This window comes from Cottoperca gobio, chromosome 16 (genome assembly GCF_900634415.1).
Source record: "Cottoperca gobio chromosome 16, fCotGob3.1, whole genome shotgun sequence".
In the NCBI taxonomy this organism is placed as follows: Eukaryota; Metazoa; Chordata; class Actinopteri; order Perciformes; family Bovichtidae; genus Cottoperca; species Cottoperca gobio.
The window spans coordinates 13,899,660-13,916,081 of record NC_041370.1 but is presented as its reverse complement, the minus strand read 5'-3'; the positions used below and the strand labels follow the sequence as shown (position 1 = coordinate 13,916,081).

Genomic DNA, 16,422 nt, shown 5'->3' with positions numbered 1-16,422 from the left:
CCTACATTGTCCTCAACCGAACAGTACGGGGTCTTGTCCTCTAATTAATATGGCTTGTCCCTCTGCTAAAGACTGGATCAGTTTGCAGGACTTCTGCATTATTCAACATAGCCGTGGGTGAGAGGAAGTCTGTGGTCTGGAGTCACCTTTCTCTGGGCAGAGCAGCAGAGCGAGACAGATGGAGAAGGATGAGAGGGAGAAATGAAAGTAATGGAAGAGGAGATGAGGATGGGGGAGACGAGAGGAGGAGGGGTGATGAAAGGGGGAAAGGGGAAAGAAATAAAGCGAGAGCTTAAAAAGAGGGGAGAGATCAAATGGTCGATGTGGTTCAAGGCGAAGGAAACTGCTAAAAGACCACATCCGAATGAGAAACCGCAGTGGGGTCAGAGGCTTGTAGACAGGAAGTCCACGTCCATCTTTCACTTCTCTGCTACTGCTGACAAACCAATCATAAAACCACAGCGACTTTCTTTTTAGCTGTGTATGCATTTTTTGACAGAACACCCAATGAAAGTTGACAACAACACTTTTTTCCCCCTTGTTCTTTTATTGTTGATCGCTATATTCTTCGGAACAAACCCCTTTTCCCAACCTCAAAATACATCAGTCTTCTCCGTCTCGTATTAAATACACACCTTGCCCCCACAAATACAACGGTCATGTCATGTACCATCGCTTCATACAGAAACACACATGTGAAATCAGCGGTACTCTTGGGGCAGTCGCAACCGCTCAGAGAGCAGTCATAATAAAAAGCTTTGGGATGGCAAAAGTACAACACGCTCACAGTCGTGGCTGATGGAAAACACAGCAGTTGAAATAAACGATGTGGATTGGGATATACTGAAAATAACTAAATGAAATGCAAAGCAGACAAAAGATTCATTCATGCTTTGACAGACCTGTTTTACTCCGAGCTCTTGAATGAACCGTCAGGGAGACTCATAGTTCATACTCAGCTGTTAAAAGTTCTGGCAATAAACTCACAAAATGGTCATTTACAGCACATTCACCTTCGTGGTTATGTAATGGTTACTTACTGTACGTCTTTACTCTCAGCAAACATATAGTATATTATTCACATAGTATTCACATAACATAATATACATCTGTATGTACACATTCCTTCCACCCTCGAGATAAAGTGTCCAGGAACTTCCTGCAGTGATCCTGGGTCAGATCGCTGACTACACTGTAGCTACCTCATTCTTCATCCCCATCAAAAAACAAGCTGCTCTATCAGTGAACCTGTGGGAGCCAGGTGATGTTGGTGTATTGTTAAATTCCTCACACATTCTGGCGATCCCACCTGAACCAGACTGTGAGCTGCGAACTAGCAGCAGAGTTCGCATAGCTGCCATTTCTCAGTTTCTGTGTGTTTCAAGGTGTCTCTCCTTGTTTATTAGGGAAGGCCCTGGAGTGATACCTTTACCAATACTTCTTGAAAACCTACATTTAAAGAAATTTCAGGGGACATGGTGGAGCATAACATATTTTTAAGGAGTGCGGAACAGATATTTTCTTGCTTCTGGAACATTTAAAAAACTACAAAGATAATTGCTTCCTAATTTATTTTAGAGGCGGAGTCAGATCATTATGTGTATCACACTGCCTGACATTCTTCAATTGTTTCAGGCATTAACAACTCCAGCGGTCTACAGGAATTGTCTGCTAGGTGAAAAAAAAGTGGATTTTGTTTGTCCATCAGATCATTGATAGCTAAACAGCTGAGTCTGTGAACAATGTTTCTTACTATTCCTCCCATTTTTATTTTAGGATACTAAAAATGACATTTTTTCCCTCTGCATGATGTTAATGCGCCTTCTTTTATATATTTACTTCATTTAATTTACACCACTAGGAACAACAACTAAAATTCATGTCAAAATTGTCAAAATGAACCCCCTACCTGAAAGGGTTATGATAAAATTCAAACTGGTTTAGCTTGCTGTTTACAGTACAACCAAATGCCTCAGACAACAAAGGAGAACAAGGAGTTACAGACTCTGGTTGCACTGGTTGAGACACTTCACCACGGCATTAATGGAACATCATTTTTCACACCACCACAATGGCATGTCAGTACATTTCTAACAGTTTTCCTCCCCGATCCTTTTTTCTTTCCCGCTGGGTATAAAATACAAACAATCACTTTGGAGCGAGAACATTAGCTGATGCAGTACATACTGTATGTTCGTAGGCATATATCAAGATGACGCAGTATAGCAAAGTAAAGAGAGGATTCAAGTCAGTCAATGGGATTGGCACGGCGACAGTAATGAGACAGAAATCTTCAGTGGTGGCACCAGGCCCAGTGCTGTGGTCCCTGGACACGTCCACCAATAGCACACATGGTAATCCAGCACAAACATTATGGCAAAATACAACACATTGCACTACTGTACAGCTTCTGCATCAATATTGTTGAGGGCTGGGCTGGTCTATCCTAATGCTGTAGGTCTCGTTAAAATCTCGTGTTGCTGTTTGTACACCAGTATGACAACCTTTTAGATGTATTCAGTGATTTGAATAAATCTGTCCTATCATCAGAGAATAAGGCAGTTTATGGTATGGTAGATAAGTCATGCCACAACCACAGAGGACTGCTGTTGTATGTAGCTCTTGAGAGAGAATAAAATGCTTCCACATTTAGATAATTCTGCTGTGACTCTGGAATTTCAGCCCCCCGTCACTGTTTAAGTGAGACGGTGAAACACAGCCAAGGGGGCCCTTCTTCAGAATAGACAGGTCCATATCGTAGCTCAGAATATTGTTTCGCTGCTACAGAGACCCTCAGCACAAAAGAGCTTTAGTCCGGAGGCAAAGAGGACCAAGAAAAGCACAAAAAATATCAAAAGAGATAAACATCACCAACAAGGGAGGAAATGACAGCTGTACATTAAAGGTTAAAAGTGAGAATCTTAACCATGTTTTTTTTTGTCCCTTCTCTTTCCTTTGCAGTCCTTTCAATGCCAAGTCCATAGGTCCAAACATTAAAGTAGAGGGGTCACTGGGTGGCCTTGAATTGAATCTCCTGCAGATGGGATCCCGCCGCTATGGAAACATTTGGTTGCTATCTACCTTCAAAGCAGTCCAAGTACTCCAGGACAAGGTCATAGCAGAATCGATACTGGTCCTGAGAGAAAATACAACATTCTTAAATTAAAAAGTGAAAACACGAGAACAATCATAGACATATTCTTGCCACTAGAAAATACACTGTTTCTTTTTTAATTTACAGACGCTCTTACCAGGGACTCCACCATGTTGGGTTTGCAGTTGCGTAGAGTTTTGACAGCATAGAAGATGTCCACCATGTTCTGGTACTGGATCATCTCAAGGAGAATGTTGCAGGCACAGAGGGTGCCACTGCGGCCACCGCCGTTACTGCAGAGGGGTGTTTAAGAAAACAAAACATCTTAGACAGATGCCTTTTCCTGTTCATTTGATTTACAATTCATTTTTTTATTCTTGAACACTGTATTTTAGCCATGCTAGAAGCGTGGCTCTAGGGATGACAATGGCGACTGGTCGGCCCACCACTTCGATGGATTGCCATAAAAAAAAATCATTCATACAGAAATGTTCCCCAGAGGAGGAATCGTGATGACTTTGGTGACCCCCTGACAACTCCTCTAGTGCCACCATGAGGTGGACATCTTTGTTTTTTACTGAGATGTCTAAACAACTGCTGGATGGATTGCTATTCATGTTCCCTTCAGGTTGAATTGTAACGATTTTGTTTGACTTTCCAACATCAGCATTTTAGCTTTGCCATTGCGAGCATGTTAGGTAATGGTTCAGACCTTTACTGTCAGTAAACTTCAACATACACAAATATATCTGTCTCCAGCTGGAGCCTCCTAATTTATTTAAGTGTATTCTGGAAGACAATAATACTGTCTAAGCAGGGAAGAATATGTGTAATCTGATAACCCCATTTTTGTGCGCATGCTACATCATGAAAAACATTTAATACAGTTCATACTGCCTGCGAACACAATATCTTGATACAAAAATAGCATCACGAGAAAAGGAAGAGAAAATTGAGAAATAACAGCAGAGTGTGGCATCCTAGGAAATATTGTCTTGGTCATCATAAATGAAAGGCGATATCAATAAACTAGAGGAGGACAATCCACTTCCTCTCTCTAGAGATCAATGCAGGGAAGGTGGGCATGGAAGCCTCCGCAGCGTATACAAGCAATATTAAGGCAATCAATCGTCGTCAGTGCTTTGGCAGTCCTGGATTTACTGTAGTAAGAACCATCGCGTTCTGTATTAAGCCATAATTGATTTGATCTCCATAATCTCTTTCCTGGTTGTCGTGGGTAACACTGTGTGACAGCGCTGAGTGATGTGCTTTTGGATGGGGGCGGTGGGGATGAACGTGTGATGGGTTGGCAATGAGGTGGACGGCCCATTCATATTCATCAGCGGGTGTGCTCCCGGGGGGCTTAGGACAACAGAGGGGCATACAACACCACACGGCACGGCACAGCACATTACACCACAATTTGATTTTCCGCATTATGAAAAATACTAGCATGGAAAAATACTTTGCTCTGCATCTCATTGCACCAAAAAAAACACACAAACCAACAGAGAGACGAGAGACACGACACGGACTGTCTCATCAAACAGTCATGATTCACCATGTTTTAACATTTATGTGATACTCCCCTCTGAGAATAAGATTTTGATTTAAATGCACTTTTAAATGTCACTCTTTAACAGCAGTAATATCCTGTCTGAGACCTTTTCCGAGAGGAGACTGGACGTATTTCTGCCTTGTCTCTTTCTCTTTTAATTAACAGTACATGATGCGTGTCGCTAACACATTACTCACAGGCAGTGGACAACGGTGCGACCTTCTCCACACTCCCTCTGCCATTTGTGCACTTGAGCCAGCAGGTTGAGGAAAGCCTTCTTGGAGTCTGGAACATCTCGATACGCCGACCAGCGCAGAAACTGGAACTGACACACCACTAGCTGGCCCTCTTGGAGCTTGGGATGCAAAAGAAAAAAGAAAACACATGGATTCTGAGTGAACTTGTACCATATGTGGGTGTGTGTGCTCCTGTGTGTCTGTGTTGAATTGCATTTTCTGGCTGTTTCAGTATTTCTGTGTGTGCCAGTTAACACCCGTGTTTGAGTGCTCCCCAGGCTGCTAGCTGGCACTCTACGCTGTGCTCACTCAGCAGACTGACTTTGAGATATATAGGTCTGCAGGTGTACGCGGGGCCCGGGCTGTGTGTGAGAGAGGTCCCTGTGTGTTCATAACCTTGTCCCGTGGAATCTCACCTAATACTTAAGGACCAGTGGAGAACTGTAAGTCATGCAAATTGGGCTGGCAAAGACACCAACGATGCACGAAGGAATTGCCTCAACAGAGATGGGATTTTACACAATGTACTTTTTTTTGTACTACTCACATACCCACACAAACATATGCTTACATTGCACTTCCCTTGACTTTTACACTCTACCATTGTATATCATTGTCACGCACAGGAAGCATACACACTAATGCACTGAGAGAGGGTCAGTGAGAGGGAGAGGTGTGTGTTATTTCTGTGTGATTTGATTTCTCCCATGCTGTGTTAACTTGCCCTCTCCTTGACAGTGGTGCGTACTGAGTACAAAGAAGGTGCAATAGGTAGAGAGGGGAATGACAAGGACAGTCCTCAGAGGAGGTGAGGATGCCAATCAAGAAAGGAAGTTCTGTGCAAAGCATGTCGCCCTGGTTCTAATAGCAGCCAGGAAACACCTTGCATACAGATTTCTTAAATAATTGGGTTGACAGTGATCCTGAGCAGAATGCATGCATGTGCTTATGCAAATGTTCAGGCTTAAACCATACCTGCATACACACATGCACAATCAACACAAAAAAGTTGAGAAAAGACCACATTGACATCCCCTGTGCTTCCTCTACCATGACAGAGCTGCCAGTGTCTTCCTAATTCTCTACATGTCAGATACGTTTTTTTAAATGTGTGATATGGTTTATGACCACATTAAAAGAGTCTGCTTTGCAGCTTGCAAAGAGTATCCTGCCACGGAAAATATCACATGCATTATGATGATAAAAGTTGGCTCTTTAGTATGCCAACAGGCACCTAAGAGAAGGACGACGCCTATCTAGGTAATGACAAGAAGAAATGGAAAAAGGGACAGATTGACCTTTATTGCCTTCATGTTAATGGGCTTTTCTTGCATGTTTTCCATAGAAAGTTCTTATAATATGTGTCACTCTTATGGGAATATCTTATGGAAAACACTGGTGGCACGTCTGGTTCAATTTTCTGGACTGCTGAATATCAAAACAATGTCCTTTGTAGTATGTAGGATGCAGTCTATGAGTTTCTTTTTTTACATTGTGCTCAGTACAAATCTCCAGGCTATATTTTAGAGTGTATTTATTTTAAAATGTATTTATTTGACAATCCCCTCTTTCCCTTGAGGCATACACTAGAGAAGTACCGTTGTTTATGCATAAGAGAGAAATATAGACAAATAACGATGCACAGGCACATGTTGTGTAGAAAATCCAGCATCAAGTTTGAGTTTGCACACATGTTTTATAGACATTCAAAACACCATCTATACAGTACTTTTTACAGCCGAGTCTATAGTACTTTGGCTTTGAGGACTTGTGTCAGATGGTTTTTAGATGCACATTACAGCTGGCAGCTCTAAATGTACTGTTGCTAAAATGTCACATCTGAATTATCAGTGAGGGTCACAGCTAATGCATTTCTAATGAGCTTCAAGTTATCATTTTGTGAAATACCACTGAGTGGAACAACATGTCCTGTGCTGGCGTTTTTCAATGACTCACCCTCGTGACATTCTTGACCCGAAACAGACGAGTGATCACATCCTCATCTGCTGACATGGACAGAAACTCCACTTCCATGGGCCCGTACTGCTGTAAACCGGGCTCCGGCCAGTACTGAACACACGGCTACAGAGAGAGAGAGAGAGAGAGAGAGAGAGAGAGAGAGAGAGAGAGAGAGAGAGAGAGAGAGAGAGAGAGAGAGAGAGAGAGAGAGAGAGAGAGAGAGAGAGAGAGAGAGAGAGAGAGAGAGATTTATCAGGGATTAAATGTGGCACATTCTTCAGTAATTGTGGCCAAAAAAAGGCCTTTGCTCTCAAAACGTTGGATCATCAAAGACAGGAGAACTTTAAGAAGTTCAAATGATCATATTTGGCAAGTATGCGTGTGTAAGACCATGCATGCGCTGTAAAACAAAAAGAACATAATACAGTTGAAGTGAGACACAGACGCACAAGTATAATAACAGCAATGACAAGAGAGGTGATAGTGTGTGCCTACTGCCGACGTAGAACAGGAGGTGATACTGTACCATGCTGGTGTTATTAAGGCGGGTGAAGCAGCGCGGGAGGGAGGGATGTAATGAGACTTGAGAGATTGCAACAAGAGGTAGACAGAGTACAGAGTACTCCCGTGCCATGAATGAACTCTATAGAGTTAATAGCAAGATCTTACTGAGAACAACTTAAAGTGGCGTAACTCTATTTTCAGGCAAGACCCAAAAGGAAGTGCATTGCACTGGAAGAAAATATATGAATAACATTCAAAGGGGAGTGGATGAAGCGGGGGATTGAACAGGGGGGTACCTACAATTTATTTTCCCTTCGTCTTGTGTTGTACCAGACTACACAGGGTGTTACAAAACAGCATGCAGAAAAGCCATCACAGAAACCCTATCATTTTACATGTAATGAGCACATTGTACTCAATGGTTCAAGGAGCCTGTCAAGGCTCTCAAAGATCATGTTATGGGGTTTACTGATTTTGACAAAAATGTTTTTGTAGGATACTCTCATAATGAGCGCCAGATAGCAATGAATTATTGTGAAAACCGTCAGCAGTGCTCAACTGTCTACTATAAAGCATATTCCTTTACTCAGAGAACATTGAGGTGCATTTAGCCAGACAGACTTATTCGTTTTTAGGATAAAAGAAGTTGAATAGTGGGTATCTCTGGAACAGCCGATGATTGTTTGGTTCTTTTTGTCAAAAACAACATTTTTCAATTGGTGATTTGTATCTTATCAACTAAAGAGGTACTTTGACGTACAGTGCATGGCTCAATTCTTGGATGAGTTCTGTTCAGTTTCTGTCAAACACACTATACAACACAATCTCTTTGGTGATTTAGTTAATCAAGTGAAATCAATGAAATAATGGAGCTTTTAGAGACAGTTCTGCTACTTACACTCGATAAATAATTATACCTCCACCAGATCATTATCCAAGAAACACTGAAAACATGTCAGGGGATGATTTTACAAACATCTAAGATAGACCTTGGACAAAAAAAGATTGATAATATATAGTAAGCACCTGCTTTGATAGAATTTAAAACATATTTCACATGCTTCATATTAAAAGTTTGACAACGCAAAGCTTGTAAATCTTGAATTTACGCCTAAAAATCTAGATTCTGCATAATCCATTATCTTCATCTGTCTTTGATGTTAATACAAGGTAATATTAAATTATACACAAATATTAGACAGTATAGCGCAATGCGCTCAACAGTTTGCTACATACTCTTGAAAGAAACTGTGAGATTTGATTATATTTCCATGCCTATACTGTAGGAGCTGTTGTTGACTTTTAGAGCGTTCTTCAGAATGGCACCTGATTATCTGGTAGAGCCCTTAAGTCCTTTTTTATCACTTTAAGCATTTCCATTAGAGCTCCAACCACATGTAATTACCAAAATGGTTCAGGATAACAAAGGCTTAACTGCCTTTAAAATCTCAACTTCAAAATGAATGTATGATATTATTTTAGTAATTTGTTCCTAGCGTTGAAAATGTTTTTCTTGAACTTGAATCTTGTGTTGTGATTCCCCTTGTTATTATTACAAGTGTTAAAGAAGGAACAGGGACTATTGCAGCACAGAGGAAGACATACGCTCATGAGAAAAAGTGGGACGCCAACAAAAAAAAAAAAGCCTGAGATGTGGCTGGAGGGTAATGCAAGCCTATTCTTCAGAGATGTAACTTGAGGAGGGGGGAGGATAAACTGGGGCGGGTGTTATCTAGTCATGCCTTGAGATCAATGTGGTCAGGGATCAAAGCCCAACAAAATGGCATGAAGGAACTAATCCCAAGCACAGTAAGATACAGACACAGTGAAGGCAGGGTCTGTCGGGAAAAGTTTTAAGTTCAGATAAATCGAGACTGAAAGTAAAAACTTGTATAGCAAACAGGTCTTGTGTGAGCGAACTCAAAACTATTTTTTGTCTATTTTCCTTTATAGAGTACAAATCGATGGCAATAAAGCAGTATATAACACTTTGACCTTACCCAGGCAGAGTTTGACTGATTGAGTTGGTTGAGCATGACCACGGCTGTGCAGCCGTAGTCAAAGACCAGCCTCCAGAAGTCCGCCGTGGTGCCCGGCAGAGGGTGAGGGGTCACAATGAAAGCAGCCTGCCGATGGAAACTATCAGCGAGAGCAGCGTTGATGTAATTGTTGCTCTCCCCTTCAGTCGTAACCAGGAAGGCCAGGGCACGATCAGGCGGCAGAACATCCATGCTGCGGTTCTTCTCTCGGTTTCTGGGCAACAGAGCAATGCTGCACTCTTCCACATCCAGGTGGGGAGTCACAGAGTTGAGCGTCTGCAAATGGAAACATTAAAGAGGTGAGATGAGAGTGACGGGAGGATGAAATGAAACAGAGGGGAGAATTAAAAAGATGGAAGGCGTGAGGAGTGGAGAGACACAGCAGAGGAATCAAAGCTGGTAGGAGGGGAGGAGGAGGAGAGGAGGAGGAGGAAGATAAATGAATCAGACAGAAGGAGGGAAGACTGGGACACAGAGAATGAAGAATCCAATAATGTTAATTGAAAGAATCTTAATACTCTGAACAGCTCGTTGACAAACTGATTTAAAATAATAAAGGAAAAATTAGGCCGACCGCATTCTGAAAGGAAATGTAATGAGGTAAAAAAAAAGAAAAAGAAAAAGATAAAACTCAAAGGGAAATATTGCATACCAATTTTCTTTGATGAACTCTCTGTTCATTTAGCTGTAATTACATTAGACAATGCGAAAAAATATTTGGATCATTAACACACAGCATCAATAATAGATCTGTGACTTGCTGATGTCAGTACTACCGGTTGGCTGTTTGCAGTATGTAGCTCACTGGGTAATGGAGAGGCTTTAAAACAACATGTCAGACGGATGAGTTTACAAGATCAAAGTGAGGCATGTAACCTTTTCTTTTATGAAGAACTAACAGTTTGTAATCAGGTAATCAGAGTGTCGCTCCACCTACAGTACTAAGCACTAAGCAATGCATCTATCATAATTCCTATGTAGAGTAGAAGGATAAAACAGTATAAAATTAGAGGAGGGGGCATGAGCCTTTTCCAGTATTAATTTGAGATGCTAAACCTGAAATCAATGTGGCTGCTGGTTGAGCTCTGCTGCGGGTTGGGGGGGGGGGGGGGGGGGGATACTGTGGGAACACAGCTGGCTCTCTTCCCTCCTAATCAACAATTAATGAAATGTTCTGCGGCCGCATTCCTAGAAACCAGGCAGAAGATTTCAATGACAGTCGCAGTATCAAAAGTGAAAAGAAACCAACACCATCCTGCACAAATACACACACGCATACATACATTTATGGATGTATACATGAAACACACACACACACACACACCCCTCCATTAGCCCATTCCTTTTCTGCTGTGAAGAACATTTCCACAACAGAGAAGATGTATTCATCCTCTATGGATTATGTAACTGTCTGAATACCAAGCAGACTGTTTTAACTTAACTGAGAACATTTACAGTACACAACAGTATGCTCATTTTTTATTTTTGCCTTTATTTATACAGGTAAAGAAATCTCATTGAGACACAGTGTCTCATTTTCAAGAGAAACCTGATCAAATGGCAACAGCACCATACAAGTTACAGACTTAGTAGTAGTAGTAGTAGTAGTAGTAGTAGTAGTAGTAGTAGTAGTAGTAGTAGTAGTAGTAGTAGTAGTAGTAGTAGTAGTAGTAGTAGTAGTAGTAGTAGTAGTAGTAGTAGTAGTAGTAGTAGTAGTAGTAGTAGTAGTAGTAGTAGTACAGTAGTAGTAGGAGTAGTAGGAGTAGTAACAGTAGTAGTAGTAGTAGTAACAGTAGTAATAGCAGTAGTAGTAACAGTAGTAATAGTAGTAGTAGTAGTAGTAGTAGTAGTAGTAGGAGTAGTAGGAGTAGTAACAGTAGTAATAGTAGTAGTAGTAGTAGTAGTAACAGTAGTAGTAGTAACAGTAGTAACAGTAGTAGTAGTAGTAGTAGTAGTAGTAGTAGTAGTAGTAGTAACAGTAGTAATAGTAACAGTAGTAGTAGTAGTAGCAGTAACAGTAGTAGTAGTAGTAGTAGGAGTAGTAGGAGTAGTAGGAGTAGTAACAGTAGTAGTAGTAGTAGTAGTAACAGTAGTAATAGTAGTAGTAGTAACAGTAGTAACAGTAGTAGTAGTAGTAGTAGTAGTAGTAACAGTAGTAATAGTAGTAGTAGTAACAGTAGTAGTAGTAACAGTAGTAACAGTAGTAGTAGTAGTAGGAGTAGTAGGAGTAGTAATAGTAGTAGTAGTAGTAGTAGTAGTAACAGTAGTAATAGTAGTAGTAGTAACAGTAGTAACAGTAGTAGTAGTAGCAGTAGTAGTAGTAGTAGTAGTAGTAACAGTAGTAATAGTAGTAGTAGTAACAGTAGTAGTAGTAGTAGCAGTAACAGTAGTAGTAGTAGTAGTAGTAGTAGTAGTAGTAGTAGGAGTAGTACGAGTAGTAGTAACAGTAGTAGTAGGAGTAGTAGGAGTAGTAGGAGTAGTACTCCAGTAGTAGGAGTGCTAGTATTAGCATTATATTATTGATACTAAAAGTAACAGTAGAAGTACTAATAGGTTCAATTAAGGTAAATTAAATAATTTAGTAGATGATATATAATAAATGTATTATAAATGCAAAATATTGTGTGGGATGTGTAATTCAGAATATGTGGTTGCATGTTCCATATCTTAGAGCAGGGGTGGCCAAAAGGTTGATCGTGAGTGAGTGTAGTGCGGGTAGATCGCGCACCGTAAAAGAAAATCTACATATATATATTCCCCCCACGGAACCCCGTGCCCCCGGAAATTCAAGTTTTTTTCTTGCCTTGCGCATTCACCACTGTTTCGCTCCCGCACACAACCTAAAGTCAGAGACAGAGCGGAGGAAAGGAGCGGAGTGGAGTGAACTATGCACCAGCAACCCCCCCCCTCCGTCCCTCCCACAAACCGCCGACAGCACCGCCGCACCCCCCCCGACTCGCAGCATTTGTTTGTAATACAGGTGGATCACTTGGACCTGATTATTTCAAAAGTAGCTCATAAGCCCAAAAAGTGTGGGCACCCCTGTCTTAGTGGCTGCATTTATAAGAGGGACATATATAACATTTACATATATATTTACATATCGCTAGATTTGACTTTATTTCAATCTAACTATAACGTCACAACTCAAGAAACGGTGATGTATATATATTTTTTTTTTTAAAGATATAAAGACAGAATGGTTAAATATCAAATAAACAAACCAAAACTAAACAACAACATCAGAGAAAATAAGAGGGGCAGGAATGACTTGGAAATGGAAGCATATTTTAACAAAATAATTATGGGCCTAGAAAGTTGTTCGAGGTCATGATGGAGACTGAAGACTGACCTGAAACTCCTCCCGTAGCTGTGAGGAATTACTCTGGGAATCCACTCGCAGCATCTCTTTGTAGGTAACCGCAAACTCGTTCACCAAGATGGCCGTCTCTCCGCACAGACAGGCCTCCAAAATGGCATCATGGATGAAGATATACTGCTCCTGGAAGGACAATGGGTAACCTAATTAAGTGCTGTGTATGTGCACATGTCTTGGCATGCATATGTACTCTCGTGGGTGCTAGATAACAAATGAGTGTTGTGTGGTTGAAAGCAGCTAAACAGACATTATAAATGAGGCAAGGTAAGAATGAAACGTAATAAAAACATATGTAGGTGTGAGAAAATAATCAAACAATAACAAGAATGGCAGATAACCTTGTTCTGAATGTGGTATAATGTTGTTGGTGTTTGAAAGCTGTTGGAAAATAAATAAATATAACAAAGTAAACAAACACATGCGTTGCGCATTTAATTAGAGCACCCCTGCAAATAACAACAAATGTAATAAACAGCTAAGACAATGTCGGATTTAAATAATAAGGGGTGAATATGCAAATTATCAGCACATCTACACAGCACACTGAGAGACAATGTGAGTCTTTTCTCTAAAACTATCGCAATGACCTTTACATGAGTCCCAGAGGGGGAGTATGATAATACACCCCACTCACTCTTTCCAAATTTCCAAACAACAGGAGGGAAACACAAATGTTTGAAAACCTGACTCTCCAGAAGTTTTCCAGTGGAGAGGACGTTACCATATTATGACTAGTGATGTAACCTCTTGAATATGCGCAATACAAATCTGAGATATTTAACTTGAGTTTGAATGTGAAGTGGTTTACTCGCTGTGCAGTTGACCTGACCTCTGTCTGGATCATGTTGATGCGACGAGAGCAGAGGGTTTTGACACAGTTGTAGATATCCACCACGCCTTCACACTCGGCCATGTCCAACATGACATCCAGCACGATGTAGCAGCCGGTGCGGCCCGCCCCCACACTGCACATAAGGGACATCTTTCATGAGGAACCATGCACAATCCTAAAGCACTAGATACAGTACAATCCTCAGGAGCACAAGTTGTTACACAACATGATTAAAAAGAGAATGGGAGAGTGTTTCCAGACAACCGCTACAATGTACGAGGCAAGGGTCATGTCACAGATTGAGCTTGCTAAACTAGCACTAGCAGTCATGGCGCAAGCTAGGATACACTGTGATAGTAGTGACAGTAGGTGATTTGAATTGAAATGATTGAAAATGCAGTTTGTTAATTTGAACTAGATTATGTTTTGGCTGTACCTCCTTTAACTGACTGAGTTAATGAAAGCTTTGATAGGCCACCAGCAAAAGACAATTCAGTGAAGGTAAATCTAAATAGCTCTGTAATAGCCATGTTGTTGCATTTCAAAATGTTTAATTTACGATTAGGCTACATATAAATCACTGAAATGTGGTATTTGTATGAAAAAGAAAACCGAGATATCTGGCAACTTGTTTAGAACAACGTAACCTTACCCTAGTTTGTGTTTCAATATTTCTTTACAGGACAAGTAACCTAGCTAGCAAGGCTAACGAAGATTAGCCTACCAAAGCTAACAGCTGCCTCCGTCAATCACGTGACCCTCACTCTGTGTATCATAGTGGCCATGAGCCTCCCAAAAGAGAGTACTATCTATTACTTATACTACTCGACATACTCTGAAAAATTAATTGTGATAACATCCATATTTACAATAAAAGTTATCGTTTGGTTTGGTTTTACAACATTACAGGTTAAAGCTGTTGCTAAGCACCACGTTACCTGCAGTGGACCACCACAGGGCCGGCGTCAGGAGGCGTAGAGGCTTTCACTCTTCTTATAAAGGCCAACAGTCCAGTGGCATGATAGGGCACCCCGTGCTCAGGCCAGGATGTGAAGTGGAACTGACGCACCTCATGCTTGGTTGAGTATCCCCTCTGTCAACAGCAACACAGTACACATTAGCATTACATATAAAACACTATATTTACATGGCTTGCACACTAACCATAGTAGCCTACAGGCCCTAATTTCATCCAAGACGTGCTTGCATCAATTCAGAGACATCAACCCTCCCCCCCGCCCCCCGAGATGGATGTGACAGACTGTTCGGTTCAGTGTGAGGATGACCAGGACATTATTTACGTGGGGTGTTAGGTCTTCCAGGACAGTTAGGCTTCTGGGCATCGCATGCTAGTAGCAGCTGCAGTTTGACAGACACGTGAAAAGGAATTACTGAGGTTTTCGTAGCTCAGGCAGGGCTGAGAGGTTTCTCCTCTCTACTGGGAGGCTGTTGCAGTCACACAGCAATTTATTCCGCTGTACAGAGATAACAAAGTAAAGCGACGCAAAGCAAAGATTTGTCAAAGACAGAATTCCAAAAAAAGAAAGGAAAAGAGCTATGAAAAACAAGCTGTCACCAGCTCCCAAATTTGTGCCGATTTGAATAAGCGGCAGTGTGTGCCCATGGAGAGCGAATGTGACAGTGTGATGATAATGCTGTGTTTGTGCCACTATCACTCCAGCGTTGCTCTGAGCCCCTCCAAAGAGAGATTCCCCGGAGATTGACAGGATGGAGTCCATCAGGGGCCCAAAGATGGCAGGGGCATTCACATAGCGACTGGTATTAATTCCTCTCCATTTAACATGTGGCCCTCAAACCCATCAGCAGTAAATCCTGTCAAGTCTCTAATCCCCTCTATTAATGTACTACTTCTACTTCTAAGAATATCATAACAAGTACTAATACATGCAAAAGCGGGTCGGCAAACAAGGGTGGGCAAAATGTAAACCTTAGATAAACTTACCCTCTCCAAAGCAAAGGTGCGAACTGTGTATTCAGCCAGTGTCTCTGTCTTTAGCAGAGTGATTTGGATGTCACCATACATCTCGCTGTCATCAGGCCAATATTTACAGCATTTGACCTGTTTCAAAATAGTGAAGCCACAGAGTTAAACCTCACATTGACTTGTTGAAAAATATAACATGAATTAATCTGTAGAGTGTTGTGAAAGTTGAATCTCCACATTTTATTTCTCCAGTTCAAAGTGAAAATTTCTGGTTCAATCTATAATCCAATCTCTTTCATCCCTAGATAATAAAAGCAAAATTATGCAACAATTTTACCGTATAATGAAAGTTTGAAATAATCGAATCGGCAAAGAGACGAAAGAGTAGGTTGACGGAGGAAGTTAAGAGGAGAAAAGGAGAGAATAACCGAGCAATAGGATGAAGAGAGTAAATCTCTCTTTTAGTCGCTGGTAAGAGCTTCGCAAAGTAAAAGGCTTGCTATGTCTTGTGTTGTTGCACTTGCTTGATGTTTGGTTTTGTTAGCAAAGCTATAAACTCGCTAGTTTTTGATCATAAATAATGAAATCATAGCAAATGCCTGTGTACAGCTGTCCATATTTACGACAGCGGTGTAAAAGTGAATTGCACTATGAAACTGCAAAAATACCAATTTCTGCATAAAGTTGCTTTAAGGATAAACCTAACTCAAAAATACAGTTGACATTAAAACATCCGTTCTTTAACAAAATGTCCTACTTTTCTCAAAAAACATCTGTTCTTTGAGAGACAATAGGATCCAGTGTTCCTCAATTTAACCTCTCTGGCTTAAAGTGCCCCATTTTCCAAAACGTCTCCCTCTTAAGGACCAATTCATC

General features: G+C 41.1%; 1 protein-coding gene across 7 annotated transcripts in view; it reads right to left on the bottom strand.

Annotated features, from left to right (window-relative positions):
* Positions 1-538: 538 nt before the first annotated feature.
* Positions 539-16,422, bottom strand: part of ptprub (protein tyrosine phosphatase receptor type Ub) — a 147,002-nt gene continuing 131,118 nt past the window's right edge. For all 7 annotated transcript variants that reach the window (XM_029451266.1, XM_029451267.1, XM_029451268.1 and 4 more), the window contains 9 exons: positions 15,565-15,681; positions 14,540-14,694; positions 13,599-13,734; positions 12,743-12,892; positions 9,352-9,666; positions 6,845-6,970; positions 4,850-5,007; positions 3,252-3,387; positions 539-3,136 (listed from right to left, as the gene is read on the bottom strand). In XM_029451266.1, the coding sequence (XP_029307126.1) occupies positions 3,074-3,136; positions 3,252-3,387; positions 4,850-5,007; positions 6,845-6,970; positions 9,352-9,666; positions 12,743-12,892; positions 13,599-13,734; positions 14,540-14,694; positions 15,565-15,681 (1,356 nt within the window). In that variant the 3' untranslated portion in view covers positions 539-3,073. The remainder of the gene's footprint in view (positions 3,137-3,251; positions 3,388-4,849; positions 5,008-6,844; positions 6,971-9,351; positions 9,667-12,742; positions 12,893-13,598; positions 13,735-14,539; positions 14,695-15,564; positions 15,682-16,422) is intronic.